At 30.1% G+C, this 17,275-nt stretch overlaps 1 protein-coding gene across 1 annotated transcript in view; it reads left to right on the top strand.

The window, feature by feature from the left end:
- Positions 1–6,515: 6,515 nt before the first annotated feature.
- LOC126856028 (cilia- and flagella-associated protein 45-like) overlaps positions 6,516–17,275 on the top strand; it is a 15,630-nt gene continuing 4,870 nt past the window's right edge. Inside the window, exons 1-4 of the mRNA XM_050604188.1 lie at positions 6,516–6,819; positions 7,843–8,247; positions 8,344–8,729; positions 10,836–10,968. Of these exons, the coding sequence (XP_050460145.1) occupies positions 6,649–6,819; positions 7,843–8,247; positions 8,344–8,729; positions 10,836–10,968 (1,095 nt within the window). The 5' untranslated portion in view covers positions 6,516–6,648. The remainder of the gene's footprint in view (positions 6,820–7,842; positions 8,248–8,343; positions 8,730–10,835; positions 10,969–17,275) is intronic.

The following is a 17,275-nucleotide window of genomic DNA, read 5'->3' as shown; positions in this document are numbered from 1 at the left end:
CGCCGATGGTATCTCAAATATATTGTCAAGTCTAAAATCCGGAACTTTTGTAGCAACCGTGTTTTAAAAAACAGAACGCGTTCTCTTCTCTTCGACATCGCGGCGAATGCGAATAAAATTTGTTACGATGAAGATCATCTTCCGCATGGAAACAATATACTACGAACGATGATACCTCAGACGTGTCATAAAGTTGCAATGCAGACTGTCATGCGAAGAAGCGATTCCACTAGCGGGGAACAATAAAACGAGTCGCGCGGCATGTGCGTGTTCTTCCCCCTTCTTTATTTAACACCACACGCGTGACGACTGGCTCTCTTTCAGGAGCCCTTCGATACACGACAGGCGTATTTCAATTGGCTGTTCAGAACGCGCATCCTCCGGCGCAGGCGGAAGGACGAAGAGAAGGGACAGTCGCGAGTCGATCACGTTGATATTTTCCTGCAATTTATTTATTTATTTTTTTTTTTTTTTTTTTTTTGATACACGCCTACACCACTAGAGAAATTTATTCTTCATTAAAATTCGTCAAAGACCAAGGAATCTAAATTTTCGAACTTTAACAATATTCCCAATTCCGTGGAATGACACATTCCTTTCTTTTTTGTCTCCACAAAGGTCTCTACAAACAGCTCAATATCTAAATATCAACTGTAAAATATGTTAAGTAACATTGTAAGCATCATGAGAGCCGTATTAGTTTCCCTTATCTATAGTTTTATGCGATTGTATGGCCGTTCAAGGATTAACGATAAGTTCATGATGATAAAGAAAAATAGAGGTACGACCAAGCGCCTCATAAAACTTGAATTACGCGCGCCAAGCTGTTCATTTTAATTTATATTTTTCTACAGATATCGATACGCGATAATTTCAAATCGTACGTAATTAGATGCTGATCATTAATCTTCTTGAGAAACAGAATAATTATTTAAAAGAGCCTTTACCATCGAGAGATAAATACAGGACTATTACGATCCTCTTTTTTTATTAGACTTTTTTAGATCTTCGCTATTCGACGAGTCTTGTAAACTAGTATGAAACTCGTTTGCGTCATAACCATATCGTTTCCAAGTTAGGAAAATCGTTTCGACATTGTTGCAAAAAATTCAATTTGCAATTTCTATGGTGTTCTCCACAAGTTGAGGGCTTTCTTCGCCAATATGAATGCGAATGCACCTTTTACGGATAATATTAATACGATGTGCGTATAACAAATAAGCAGACAGACAAAAAGAAAGAGAGAGAAAGGCAGAAGAAGAAAAGAAGGAGAGAAGAAGGGAGAAATAGGAAGGGAAGAGAGAGAGAGAGAGAAAGAGAAAACAGAACCGTTTCAAAAAGAGGAAGAAGTTTTTTCATAATTTACGTCCTCCCTTCTTTACTTACACGTATCCTGAGCGTTCTGCATGTTATATAAGACCACTTAGAGAGTATACAACCTTGTACTACTCCACTTGTGACATATGCGAGAGAGTTTCTTGCCACTTTCCAGCGAATGTTATACATGTATTATAAGTTTCAATGGAGGATCTCGTATATGCGTAAAGGATTACTTATCGGAAAATATATCTGCAGCATATATTACGTCATATAATGCTTTATATTAAAATGTTAACTTGCTTCCAGTTTGGGATAGAAAATATATTAACATTCCTACAATATGTATGTATATATATATATATGTGTGTGTGTGTGTGCGTGTGCGTGTGTGTGCGTGTGTGTATGGCGTGTGTATACATATATATAATAGGTATTATTAGATTCAATTTTAATTATTTAATTTCCGGAAAGGGGGGGGGCGTGATAGTGTAAGAGATATCAGCCGTTTTTCGAAGAAGGGAAGAGGATTCTTTGTCGTGACAACGATAATAATGTTGTATATGTGCAGCGATGTGTGGCCGCGCGATAAGAACACTATGTCTATAGATAGATCTTTATATGCGCCTTTGCTTCTTACAGCGTTATCTATGTCCGGGTATATATAAGGGTCGTCGACATCTTTCTTTCGCGAATATCGACAAAATCTGAACGAATATCGGTCGGCGCGAGGAAATCGTTGTTTAGCGAGACTGCTCTCTTCCGAGAAGCTGCATTGCTGATAATATCTATATCTGCGCTTATAGGATATAGTGCGCGCTTAACGCAAAAGCGGAGCCTATCGATTAAATGGAAAAAATTTTGAAGAAAGACTCGATATGTTGCGATTTTGGCTCGCTCAAATTCTTGCGATGGCAAGCGTCGAATGACAGCAGATATATTAATACTAATACTAACACAAAAATGAGAGATATATTTTTTCCATAATACAAATTATATTTAATCTATTTAAGTATTTTTAAGTATAATTTTAATTCTAATTGTTCTTATTTGATTAAACGAACTGAAAGGTAAAATATATGCTTCGTAAATGTTGTTGAGATGTTGATCGAGAATTGAATGTTCCAATGAAAATATTGAGAAGATTGGACACAGAGAGGTACGTAATTATTAAATATATTTTAATCAGAAAGAAAATATATACATACTCACTCGATAGACAGAAGAGCTTCAGAATGTTCCACGATTATAATTTTTCGATGATGACGACAGTTAGACCATCATCTCGCGCGCACATGATCATCTCCTAAAGATAGATCTGCGTTAGGATATGGGCAAGTCATTGTAAAGTCACAATGTGGCTTCCATCCAGATATTCCCGTATCCGTAATATTCCCATTGTTTACTTGAATCACTTTATCAAAAGATTTATTTTCGACTCAATATAGATGCATTCACTTTAATATTTCATCATCAATAACATTGTGTTTAAAACAAAAATTAATATTTACACAAATTTAAAAAAATAAATGGAACTGCAAGTATTTATTTTTTATTTGTTTTCATTGAATTTTCCAGAAAAGATGAAGTTTCTCTCTCATCCAAGGTTCGCGAGACGCAAGCGTCATCGATAATCCATCGTAGGTCGCACTTGAAGTCGTCTCCTGCAGTGCTTTCCAATTTATTGGTGTAATTTCACCATCTAGTGATGAACGACGCCGACGCGACAGACCGCGATGCGCCGAAACCGAAGTATCGCACGCGAGTACGATTGCTCCGTCCCGAGATATATACATAGCAGTGCTATACACTACGGGGTTGTTACCGTCGGGGGGTTTGCTGTCGTTAGTAGCTTTTTGGAATCAATGAGCGGGGAGCAACGACGACGTCCTGCGCCACGACGGCATTATCATCAAATGGTGTAAAGAAAAAATAAATAATTGTTATAAAAAAATATATTGCAAATAATAGCATATTTTTTTTAAAAAACAATTATTTTCTGTACACCATTTGATTCATCTTATTATTCTGTACATAAAAGTATTACGATACAATTATCGAACATTAAATAATTTTCGAGATATTTTATATTTTATACTAAATATGTCAGATTAAAATACAAAATAACTCAAAAAACCTTTAATGAAAATATACTTTATTATAGTGTTTTGAAAAGCTCTCGAGATAAGCTACAAGAATACGTAATAAAAAATGGGGATTTCTATTGAAAAATTTTAAGTGAACCTTGATCTGACTTTGGCAATGCCACCTATGGTCAAATTAATACTGTAATTAAATGCGTCTTTTTAAGCCTTACAACTTTTGTCTGAAATATTTTTCTCTGAAATGTAACGTTTATGAAATATTTGAGTGTATCCAGACTTTTGACACACTCTATACACACAAATACACACACACACACACAAAATTATATATATATATATATATATATATATATATATATATAATTTTATATATATTTATATATATACTTAATTTTATATATATTTATATATATTATATATAACATATAAAATTAAAATAATATATAATTAAAATCCAAAGTCAATAAAGGCATTTTAAAAAATATTTGAAACAAAAGTTCTTATTTTTCGCCAGGGAAACCGAATTTGCAATAAAAAGTATTATGTTCCATTAAAAAATTTTGATTTTTTGGATAGCCAATTTCCGGTCGACACTGAAAATTGAAAATATAACAGCAATAGTCCTTGATTTAGTCATCGATTTTTGCGACTATTGAAAAAATCCATTTCCCTTTTTCTTAAACGGTCTGTATGGATGGTTAGAGACACCCTGCATATATAATACAAGGTATTCATTTGAAAAGTTTCCACTCTGTTTATTTTGTGACCGATTACTTTTTGCGAAAAATGCCAAAATCAATTTTCGAGAAGAAAGTATAAGTATGATAAATGCAATGGTTATTACTTCATTCCCTTCGGAATAGCTACTCCTTCGAAAATCTTAAATGGCAATATAGTCAAGTGACACATTATTTTGAAGATCTTTTGATTCTTTTTACAACCCTGTGTTTTTTTTTGTTTTTTTTTGTTTTTTTTTAATTTGAGTGGTTATTTTCGAGAAATTGTACTTGGAAGTTATAGAAAAAAAAAAATTAAATACAGAGATATAATTATATCTCTGTATTTAATTTTTTTGAAAATAAATTTATTTACTTTACAGTGTTGTTTATTGTAGCAAATATTTAAAATAGTTCTCTGTTTTTTGTTAAACAATAAAATACAGACAATTCTCAAACTCTAAATGAACATTTTGCAAGATAGAATCGCTCTACATTTCTGTAGACAATGGAGAAAAACACATGATCTTTTTGTTTATGTTAAGTTAAATTTGCATGAAAGAATTATATTTTTTTAAAGAAAAAATTGTGTTATTTTATGCTTAGAAGATATTTTTTCTTTAAATTTTCCTTCTCTCTTTCGTTCAAGACCTAAACTTTAGGCTAAATTTTTTTAACTCCTACATAAAACATGTCCCTAGATGCGGCGATCGATCATCTTTTGTCTCTTGATTTTTATTGTTCGAAGACAACTATATTTATGCAGAACCTCTATCTCTACATATTGATCGGATAATTATTGCTCGCAATGTTAATATGCCGTTTCCGAGTTATTAGACTTGAGCTACACACTTCATTAGCAATTCTCGCTCGTACGATATGATACACGAAACTACGAGAAAAAAAAGAAAAAAAGAAAGAAAGAGATAAAGACGATGAAGAATAAAAAAGTGATGATTCACGTTGATGAGAAATAAATTATACTTGTGAAAGGAGTAAAGTATATAGCTCGAGTTTAGGTACGAATTACGTTTTCATGACGACTGATAGCGAAGGTCAAGTGTAGGGGTGAGACTTAATAAGGAGTGATGACGAAGGGGAAGATTGCAATATTGGATACTGCAATGTAGCATTTTTAATAAACATTCACCTCACTTTGTGATTGTGTCGAAGGTATGCAGACGTATCTTATTAGATATTAATACATATGCATATATATGTCCACATCTTCTATCTTCTGATAACAATAGCGTCGATCAATCGCTTGCGTTTCTTTAAAAAATAAATGAATGCTTTTTAAATATGTGTTATATTTTTTTTCATCCGTTTTATCTAGCGTTGCGCGATAAGTGTACGCATACGTATCGATAAATAATTTCATGTTGCAAATAGTTTCCCTTTTCTTTCTTTTCCTTTGTCCTTGTCTTGTGCATATGTCACGCAACCCATCATTCTTATTTTATGAGCCAGGACGATAACGCACATTTTATGCTCCTTTTTTGCATAATTTTTACGTATTGGCAACTCGTAAAAAAATATGTATATTCCTTTTTTTATATAGATATTTCGTATAGGCAAGAAATTATATAAAATGTTCGGAAAATGATTATATACTAATGCCTGTATACTAATTGTATTTAATTAATAACATAAGAGCGTAAAATCTTGAAGCTAGTATCAGAGATTTCTCATCACAGATATATCATCAGAAGAGTTGAAAAAAGTTTTTAAGAACAAGATTAAACGAGTTAAGACTTGTCTACATGTTCATCCAGGTCTCTTCTACAACTTTTGTCATGTCGAAATATTTACATTATTATAAAAAAAATATGCATACCTCCCCGTTCGTTAACAGATAGCTTTTAGATGAAGCAACGACTATACTCACAATAGAATCCAGTTTGAATTGTTTAATTTAATATATATTTATTATAATTTATTTTTTTAGTTTAAAAGATAAAAGGAGATCCTCACTTTTTGTGAGACACCCTTTACATATAATTACCTTTCAAACATTTTGTATTACTTCCTGACGAGAGAAGTTAACACAAATATATCAAAACGCAATTTCATGAATATTTACATCTCCTTTGAGACGTAGCGCGCTGAGTTCTGGCTCATTTGCAAGGTTATCACTCATCAATTCGTGCTAACGCGAAACGCGAAACATGATCCCACGTAACACAATCGGCCACCTGTAACTCTTGGCACAACTTGTCTTATTGAACAAACAAAGGAACGGTTACTATCGGCAAACATTCAACGGACGGTATACCAGTCAACGCGATCGTTCTATTGGGTTACCTCAGCTTCTTTCGCCTCGTTTCCGGTGTCGAGGGTCATCGTCTTGCCGGCGCAGGAAATATTGTGTGTAAATGTACAATTTCGTCCCCAAAGATAACAATCCGCGGAAGTCCTGATGAAGGATTGTTGTGCACGCAATATCTCACGGCTGTCATTGTTTGATTGACATTTTTCCTCGAGAAAATTGGTAAAATCTCTCGATCATTATGTCAACCAAGATCGCAGTACGAAAGACGGGATCCGGCAATTTTGAATATCGTGGTGATTCGAAATTCCCACCGGGTGTGTATACGATCCATCCACCATCAGTATGCGATCATATGCTCGATGAGAAACCGATTCATTTAAGAAGAAGTAATGCGTACGAAGGAAAAGAGGTAATGCACACAATCTATCGATCACATAAAGCGAAACATAGATTTCCATACAATACTACACTTTCGCTTTAATTATATTTGTATTAAATTAGATAAAAAAAGAGGCATTTTATATATAATTTGTATATATATATATATATATATATATATATATATATATATATATATATTACATATTTTTATTCAAGTTGTGTATAAATCAAAATTACTGACGTTTAAAAATATAAAAAACGTCTGAAAGAAAACAGGTTTTTTTCATTGAAAAAAAATTAATTTGGTTTTATGCATTACTTTTTTTATATAATATTTTTTAATTTTTTATTAATATAATAAAAAACGAAAGTTTTTATATTTTGCATTTATTTTGTTTTGGTCATTTTCATCGTTTTGTTTAAGTCATTTTAATGGATTGATGAAGACTTGCGGCAAATTACATCAAAGATGACATGATACAAATAACAAAAATGTTTATTATGCATTTTATTTTAATTGGAAATTATTTGAATGTCATTATGTCATTATGTGTTTGGTATCATTTTAATCACAAAAATCTCATTAATCTATTAAAAATACTCTTGAAAAAAAATAAATTAAAAATATAAGAATTTTAGTTTCTTTTCATTATATTATAATAGTAAAAGTAAAATGTATTTCTTAAAATTACAAAAATTGGGCGTGTTTTTGTATTTGTAATAAATATAATTCATTCAAATTCAATTGTTGATTTCTTTTTTGAAAAATTTACCTAATTAAAAATAGTAATTACATAACTATATCATCAATTTGAATGTGATCTACATTTAAAATAATGATAGTTCAAATCTATTATGTAAAGAATCAAAAATAATAAAAAATTAACTTGCAATAATCAAATTTAAAGATGTTACATAATTACATATTTGAAAAAAAAACAAAGCGTGTTGTTTTTTTCACGAAAAATTCGTATTTTATAAAAAACACTTATTTTCTTGTTTTTATCTTTACATGCGCTCTTAAATAATTGATTGAATCTGATTGGCCCAGGTTGGAAAGATAAGGGAAAAAACCGGTACGAGAAAATATCTGATTCCTTCAAAAGTGCCTACGATTTATCCGAAAATCATGACCAAGAAGGAGTATGAGGATCTGAAGGAACGTAGTCGTGTGATCACAAAGGAAGAAAGATTAGCGGCCGCGGAAGTTGTAGAAAAGGAGAAAGAAAGATTGACGAAGGAAAGCATCAAGCGCAAAGAAACGATCCGCAGGATGGACATGAAGAAGGATCGTGAGAAAGATCCGAGAACAAGGGAAATCGAGGAAGAAGCGAGAAGACGAACAATGCACATCCTCGAGCGTGCATACAACATGCGTATGGAGCAAGAGGAAGAGATACAGAAGTGTAATCGGCTTATCCTAGAAAGCAAATGCCGAGCTATTCGCGATGCTCAAGTAAATTCATCAACATTGCGATCAATTTCAAAAATATGACAATAATATTTTTTTGTAATATCTAAAATTTTCGTACATTTAGCTATCCGTTTATAGATTGCGGAAAGAAAGTTGATAGAACGAGAGCTTCGCGAGGAAGAGAAACGACTGAACGATATGATGGAAAATGAGAGGAGATGGGCGATCAAGGAAGAATTGCAAAAAGAGCAGGAGGAGACAGCCAAGAGGCTGCAATTTGCAAAAATTCTAAAAGAGCAAATTGTGGAAAACGAAGAGCAACGAATTCTCGAGTTTGAGAAGAAACAGGAGGAAAGCCGGCTCATCAATTTAAATAATATCGCATGGCAACAAGACGAGATCGTGAAGCTGCGCGACAAAGAAGCCGAGAACATTAAAGTGCGACAAGAACTTGCGGAGGGAAACGAACAATTGAAACATTTTAAGGCTATGGAACAAGAGGAAAATAAAATTATAGATCTAAGGTATACTTTTATTAATATTAAAATATTAATTTTAATTAAACCTAAGATATTAAATTTTTAATTTAATATAAAAGTATACCTTAAAAAAGTTTGAATTTTAAAATTAAATATATTTTTGAGATGTTTTAAAAATATTCTTTTTTTAATCCCTTTCCTTAAAGGACAATAAAGAATATGTATACAATAGGATATGTATAATAGAGAAAAGATGGCATATTATAATAGAAATGGATGGAGTATCGAAGCTAAAAGATTTAAAAATAAGAGAAAGTGAAGAAGGAATTAGGTGAAAGGTATTGGGAAGTGCAAAGGCAAGTTGAGGAATGTAAAATTAGAGAGGCTAGGTACAAGAAATATAAGGAATTGAAAATAGAAATACAAGAACCAAGATATTTGAGAAAGAGATGCAGTCTGTTCAATAAGAAAATGACCGCCATAATTTGGAAAAAATAAAAATTTAGATTAAATTTTTTTTCTTTTATTGAAGTACACACTACTAACTATTACGCAATTATCTAATATATCGTCTAATTACCTCCATTACTGATTATAGCTTCACACCTTTTTTCCATGCTTTCGACGAAGTTTTCTGCATATTTTCTTAATTTGAAATGACAGCTGCTTTACCGTATATACTGATTTTGCTTTGAGCTTCATTTTCATGTACGATCACACATTTTCAATGGGATTAACATCTGGGGACATTGCCAGCCATTCCATCGTAGTGACGTTATTTTGTTGTTTCCACGCACTGCACAGTTTGCTGCGATGTTTAGAGTCATTGTCTTCTTGCAGCACCCAACTTGTTCTATCAGAACCAAAAAACTTCAGCAAGCATTTCTGGCAGAAAAAATCAAAGTTGGGTGCAAGAAGATTATGACCGTGGAAACAACAAAATATCATCATTATACATATACGATGGAATGGCCGGCAATGTCTCCAGGTGTTAATCCTATTAAAAATATGTGATCATACATGAAAATAAAGCTCAAAAGAAAGTCAGTGTACACGGTGAAGCAGTTGTTTCAAATTAAGAAGATATGGCAATCTTTGCCAAATGAATATGAACTTCGAAAACTCGAAAACATGGAAAAAAGATGTGAAGCTATAATCAGTAATGAAGGTAATTGGAAATATTAGGTAATTGAGCAATAGCTAATAGTGTGTACTTGAATAAAAGAAAAAAAATTTAATCTAAATTTTAATTTTTTCCAAATTATGGCAGTCACTTTCTTATTGAACAGATTGTATGTAAACATGGGTAATATAGGAGATATGATTAGGACATTGTTAAAGGTAAGATGTGAAAATATGGAGGAAAAAAATAAGTATTGGTTGGAAGAATAAGTGACGTTGTGCGTATTTTGTGGTAATGGTGAGGATTGTATAAATCATTATATAAAAGAAATAATTAAGGATTGGTTTAAAGATTTAGGTACAAATTGTAATGAAATAGAGGGTTTGGAGTGATGAGATGGATAATATGAAAAGAAGGATACTGCAGAAACTTTGGAAAGAGAAGGAAATTAGAGAAAGAAATTATTATTAAGAATAATTGTAAATGTAAATGTAAATTAGTCTTATTAGTCATAGAAGTATGTGTGTGCAAATAGAAGGTGAATGCATAAGGAAATTATTGTGAATCATTTCTTGATTAATAGTCGAAGTTTTAATAAATATACATATACACGATATCTGATAATAATCTCCACCCGTAATGTGCAGATAGAGCGGATTAAACAGGAAAGTCCTTTACCATTTTTTTGTATAACGCTTAATAAAAGAATTATTATTGAGTAAAGTCTAGTGAATCATCGCTGATCTTTAGCCGGACGCATGTCGGTGAACCGCGCGCTTGGTAGTGTGCGTGAGCATTCAACTATCACAGCGCGGCTCATCGACGTGCGCCCAATTAAAGATCAGCGATGTTTGACCAAACTTTACTCAATAATAATTCTTTTATTAAGCGTTATACAAAAAAATGGTAAAGGACATTCCTGCTTAGCTTAATCCGCTCTATTTGCATATTACGGGTGGGGCGATTATTATCAATCACCTTGTATACTCCCTTTCCTTTTTATTATGAAAAGATATGTTCTTTTCCAGAATACAAAACTATTATCGACTAAAAGAAGAACGAGAGGCTAAAAAGGTGGAGGAGCAGAGATTGGAAAAATTAAAAAAGGAACGAGAGAAAGCCAGAGTAGCGACGCAAACGATGCAAGCGTACGAATTTCAGGTATTACATATCCAATTTAAAAAGTTTGTGATATTTTCGAGTGATATCTAAAAGTTCTTCAGATATATGCGTCATGCTATATACAGTGCATATAGAGCAAAATGAATTTTTCCCGTAATAATTTATGCGATACATCATCATATCGCATTACATATCGTTCTATATACTTATATAATTATATTTATATATATCCTTATATTTCAACTACCTGTTATCAAGAGTCAATGAGCACCACATCAGACTTCAGTATCTACAATACAATGAGCTTTCTTTCTTTTCAAAATTTCGTACGTTCTTTTTCATCTGGAATGTGATTATTTCTTTTTAACAAAATTGAGTATTATACAGAGTGTTCTGTAAAGATTGTGCCAACGCTCGTGAGCGGATAGAGGACCGTAAACTGAATAAAAAAGTCTTTTATCATTTTGCAATTTTCGTAATAATTATTGAAATTTTAATTTAAAAATATTGGCGATTGAGCACGCGTTTTGCGCGACTATCGCACGGCTAGACCATGGAATGTGCGCTCTAGGCGTGCCAGAGGCGAAGCAACGAAAAGTATTCGGTCTCAGGCGTATCAAGAGACATGGTAGTTTCGCGCCAAGTATAGCGAGGCACACCGTGTATCTACGCGAATCCGTCAGTTGCAAGTACCTCATAATAACGGTTCTCAGTAACGGCTGGACCGATTGAATTTTTAATAGGCTTAATGGATAGCTTAGGTCTTAATTATATAAGGAAAATGTCTTTATTTTTGCTGTATTTGATATATAATCAGAGATATTATGATGCAAAGTTCCATATGTGAAAATTTTGAAGAAAATTTTAAGAAACATCCATGTCATCATTATCATCAACAAATATATATATATATATATATATATATATATATATATATATATATATATATATAGTATAATATAAAATGTCCATTTGTTGTTTTCGACAAAAAATTGCGCCAGCGTTGGCCTGAGTTATATTAGCAATACTCTGCCATTAGCGATTGATTGAAAAATTACTATGGTAACCGTATCTAAACTAAAAGCCTACATTTATATACAAGGCTGAATTGAATCTGGCCATAGTGCGTGTACCTTTTTATTGGTCGAAACAAAGTTTAGAAAAACATGGCAGAACCAATAAAAATTATTAGAGAAAGCATAATAATTTAAAAAGAAACAAAATAAGAAAATTACAAACAATTTATATTTATTTAAATAAAAAAATTACGAGCTACTTTTTTATAAATTTATATATTATTTAAATAAGAAAATTACGAACAACTTGTACTTTATTTAAATTCTTAAATTAAAAAATAAAAATTTAATTTAAATATAATAATAACATAACTATATTTAATATAATAGTCTAAAAATACTTAATAATAATATTACAATATTATAAAAAATATAAACTATGTAATAAAAATATAAACTTTTTAATTTTTTAATATTTAATTATAGAATGCATGGCCATTGTTTTGCTATTGTATATTGGTTTGATTAGTCGGTTTTTGGCAATTTTTATTCTATATGAAATAAATCGTCTCATAATTTTCAAACCTAATTAACGACAATTGTTAATAAGATTTGCATAAGAAAAATTTTTTTATACAACATAAATATGTTACTTTGCACTACACTCGTTTATGTATACAGTACTGCCATGTTCTTCCAAAACTAATTAAGTAGTCAGATTCTATCTTTAAGGATTCTAGCCCAAGTAAAATTCAAAAGTATAAGTACTCATAATGATAATATTAGGATATCATCATGACTTTATTATCTCTTAAAAGTCACTGATAAAAAATGACGTAAAAATGATATAAAAATGAAAACAGAAAATCATTGTTTTGTCAAAAATTCATCACAAAATCATCATAAATCATTGTTATGTCAAGAATTCATCACAAAATCATCATAAAAAATGTATCGATTGATATCATAATGATTTTTTCTAAATTGACTTTATACTTGATGTCATCATAATTTTATTATGATTTTATGTTCTACTTGGGAGTATACTTGAACGATTGTAATGCAATGCAATTATAATTGCGTTGTATAAAAATGTTTCATATGCAAGTCTTATTAACAATTGTCATCAATCAGATTTGAAAATTATTATGATGATCATTATGATGATTTATTTCATATAGAATAAAAATTGCATGTAAAAGCTGACTAATCAAATCAATATATAAAAGCAAACCAATGGTCATGCATTCTATAATTAAATAATATTAAAAAGTTAAAAAGTTTATATTTTTCTTATACAGTTTTTTCTTACACAGTATTTTTTATAATATTGTTATATTATTATTAAATATTCTTATTATTAGAATATTATATTGAATATAGTTATATTATTTTATATTTAAGTTAATTTTTTATTCTCTAATTTAAAAATTAAAAATGTACTTGTTCGTAATTGTCTTATTTAAATAAATATATAAATTTATAAAAAAGTACAAGCTGTTCGTAGTTTTCTTATTTAAATAAATACAAATTGTTTGTAATTTTTTTACTCCAAAAAATTATCTTTTTTAAAAAAAGGTAAAAAAGGCCTCAAGTACACGCTATGTGAAAAAATATTATATTTAAATAAAAATATTTTAATCAAGAAATACTTAATAATGTATAAATACTAGTTTAAATTTTTTAGAAAAAATATTATATTTAAATAATTTTAATCAAAAATATTGTTATATAAAATAGTAGTTTCAATTTTCTAGAAAAATAACGATGAAAAAAAAATTATATATATGTTTTTTTTATATTATATATATATTATTATATATTTTTTTAATTTATATATATATATATATATTTTTTTTTCATCGTTATATCGTTATATGTATATATATATATATATATATATATATATATATATTATATATTTTTAAATTTATATATATATATATACATATATAATTTTTTTTCATCGTTATGTTTCTAGAAATTTAAACTACTATTTTATATAACAATATTTTTGATTAAAATTATTATTTAAATATATTTTTTCTAAAAAATTTAAACTAGTATTTTATACAAAAGTATTTTTGATTAAAATATTTTTATTTAAATATAATATTTTTTCACATAGCGCGTGTACTTGGCGCTTTTCTTTACCTTTTTTATTAAAAAGGTAATTTTTTTAGGGTAAAAAATTACAAAAATTTATATTTATTTAAATAAAAAATAATGAACAGCTTATACTTTTTATAAATTTTTAAATTAGAGAATAAAAAATATATATATATAATATATATAATATGTATATATATACAATATATATACATATATATATATATATATATATATATATATATATATTATGACTCATGACTACACACATACATACACACATACATACACACATACATACACATATACATACACACATACATACATACATATATACCCACACGGAACAAAAATCTCTAATGGATGTCCAATCTATCATGGAGATTCGAAACCTCTATTAGATGCCCATATAATCTCCTATAGATATTCATTAGACATCCACAGTTCCGTATTTTTTACTTTTATTCGATATCCATTAGACATATTTATAGATATCATACGGACGTGACGGATGTCGCATGGTATAATCATAGATATTTTATAAAGTTTTGATAGATAAATTTCCTAATATTATTTTTATTGAGGATCTTTACCAAAAAATATTATATTGACAAAAATCGATTAAACGCTATTGGTTTTCAATAGCTTTCAATAATTTTTTCACCAATAATAAAATAATTCAAACTTTTTTTTCTTCAATATATATGGCATCTCACAAAAAACTATAAAACGATATAAAACGAGCTCTTTATTAGTAAATTTTTAAAAATATAAGATAATAATATATATATATATATATATAATTATTATTATCTTATATTTTAAATATATATATATATATATATATATATATATATATATGTACATATTATCTTATATTTTTAAAAATATACTAATAAAGAGCTCGTTTTATTTCATTTTATAGATTTTTATAATATATATGTGTATATATATATATATATATATATATATATATATAGAGAGAGAGAGAGAGAGAGAGAGAAACAAAATAGAAAAGCGTCTTTATTGCTCCCTAAAGGAGATTCAATATTACACAGTTTCTTCAGTATCAGTAAAAATACAATACAATAATGTTTTACATTTATAAGTTTTATACATCTCTTAACCTTTCTCCTACCCCATCCTAGGCTTACATATCTAATAACTCCCCCCCCTCCCTTCTTGCCTCCTCGTCCTCCTCTCGTATCTCCTCCTCTCTTTATCGTTCTGGAGAAGCGGAGTTTCGATGTTTCTGAAGTGATTTCGAGTGATGCCGATGAGCCGGACGATCTCGATGATTTGTCGATTAATTCTTTTTTTGTTCACTTTACAGCTTGGATGCTGCAAAAAGCCGACGATTTCTGAGTGATATTTGCCATATCTTTGTTTAATTTGATCTTATTTTGATGAGCTTTGTTCCCGGAATCTTTGATTTTGATCTGTGGATCCTTTTTTGTCGCGATTTGTTCTTTTCTGACGGTCTCGTGAGCGTCGATCTGCTCGAAACCTGACCGATCTCGTGATTTGTTCGATCCGCGCTGGCTGATTTGATATGCCGATTGACGGATTTTGTTCGCATCTCGGAAGATCGCGCCTTTGATTCGTCGATTTTGCAAAGATTGTCCTTCGAAGTCGTCTGATTTTGCCGAAGCCGAATTTGAAAACCTGAGCGTGTTTGATTGCGCTGATCTGGTCTCGCCGACGATGCCGGTCTGATTGAGCAATGCCGATCTTTGTTGATCGGCTGCCGACGATCTCGGATCCGGATGCCGCCGGTTGATTGCGCAGCAAGGAAATCTTTGATTGACGGAAGATTTGCCAGATCCTGATTTAAAGATTTAAGCGATTGAACCGCGATGCGCCGGATCCCGGACCGATTATCTTTTGACTTTGAATTTTGATCTTTGATTTCAAAAAGCGGATCGCCCGGATCTTTGTCGACGATCCTGAACGATGCCGATCCACGGACGACCTCTGATCTCGACTTTGATTTTGCCGGATTATGATCCTGATTTCGCCTGATTCGGAAGCGATCTTCCACTTTGATGTTTGCCGGACCCTTTACTCGATGATGACAGGACGCTTTTACCGGACGGACGACGACATTTATGTTTGATCTCATGATCAATTTTGATCTTTAGGATTCTTTACCTTTATGAGCGAGCCTTTATTAAAGCATTTTGAGCGATGATTCTTCCTTTGTTAACGATGATCTTTCGATCCAATGTTTTCACTCTTCTTACATCTTAACTTGTCTGATCTGACGGATCCGACTGATCGAAACGGATCTGATCTGATCTGATCTTGAATGGAATCGACCGATCCGATAATGATCCGATCCGATCCGCATATATATATATATATATATATATATATATATATATATATATATGTATGTATGTAAAATTATACATATATAAAATTTTACATCTTTAATAAAAAATTAATGATGATTTTAACTTTTTTGAACGTTTATCTGCCCGATTTCTTAAGAAAAAATCAATCCAATATCTGAATTCCTTATTGTTGGGATTGTATCAGAAATTAGACTGATAGTTCCATTTTTAATAGTTTCCATTAAAAACTACATTACAGTTACATTTTTAATCTTATTCCAATTCTTTGCAACTATATAATTCTCATGACTGAATCTCAAATGCAAAATAGATGCATCGCGCGTTGCATAGCGGTAAACAAATGAACTAGCGGTTGAATACTATATATTTTTTATAAAGTTTTTGAAATGTTTCACGTAATAACATTTCTTATAAAAAATTAAATAAATAATAATGAATTGAATTTGAATATATAAAAACATCAAATTCAATTATTAATATTAAACAATTTTTTATAGTTTTGTAATATTTTTAGCATACACGAAAAGTGAAATAATTGCGTATAATATTACTAAAATATTAAAATAAGGTTTCATTAATCTTCCGACAATATCATGTCGAAAAAGTAAAATTTTATTATAAAGTAGAGCCATTAGACATTTGTTATGGATTGTTATGATAGATTTAAACACATATATTTCTAACAAAATAAAATTTAATTTTTATTTAAGTGTTATTTAAAATTCTCATCTAATGTTTTGAGAAAATATTTAAAATTTAATAATATATATATATATATATATATATATATATATATATATATATATATATATTAATTTATAGACAATTCAAATTTATTAAAAAATTTTACTAAACTTTAATAAT

This window comes from Cataglyphis hispanica, chromosome 17 (genome assembly GCF_021464435.1).
Source record: "Cataglyphis hispanica isolate Lineage 1 chromosome 17, ULB_Chis1_1.0, whole genome shotgun sequence".
NCBI lineage: Eukaryota > Metazoa > Arthropoda > Insecta > Hymenoptera > Formicidae > Cataglyphis > Cataglyphis hispanica.
The sequence above is the reverse complement of the archived record's forward strand: the minus strand, read 5'-3'. Positions and strand labels throughout refer to the sequence as shown.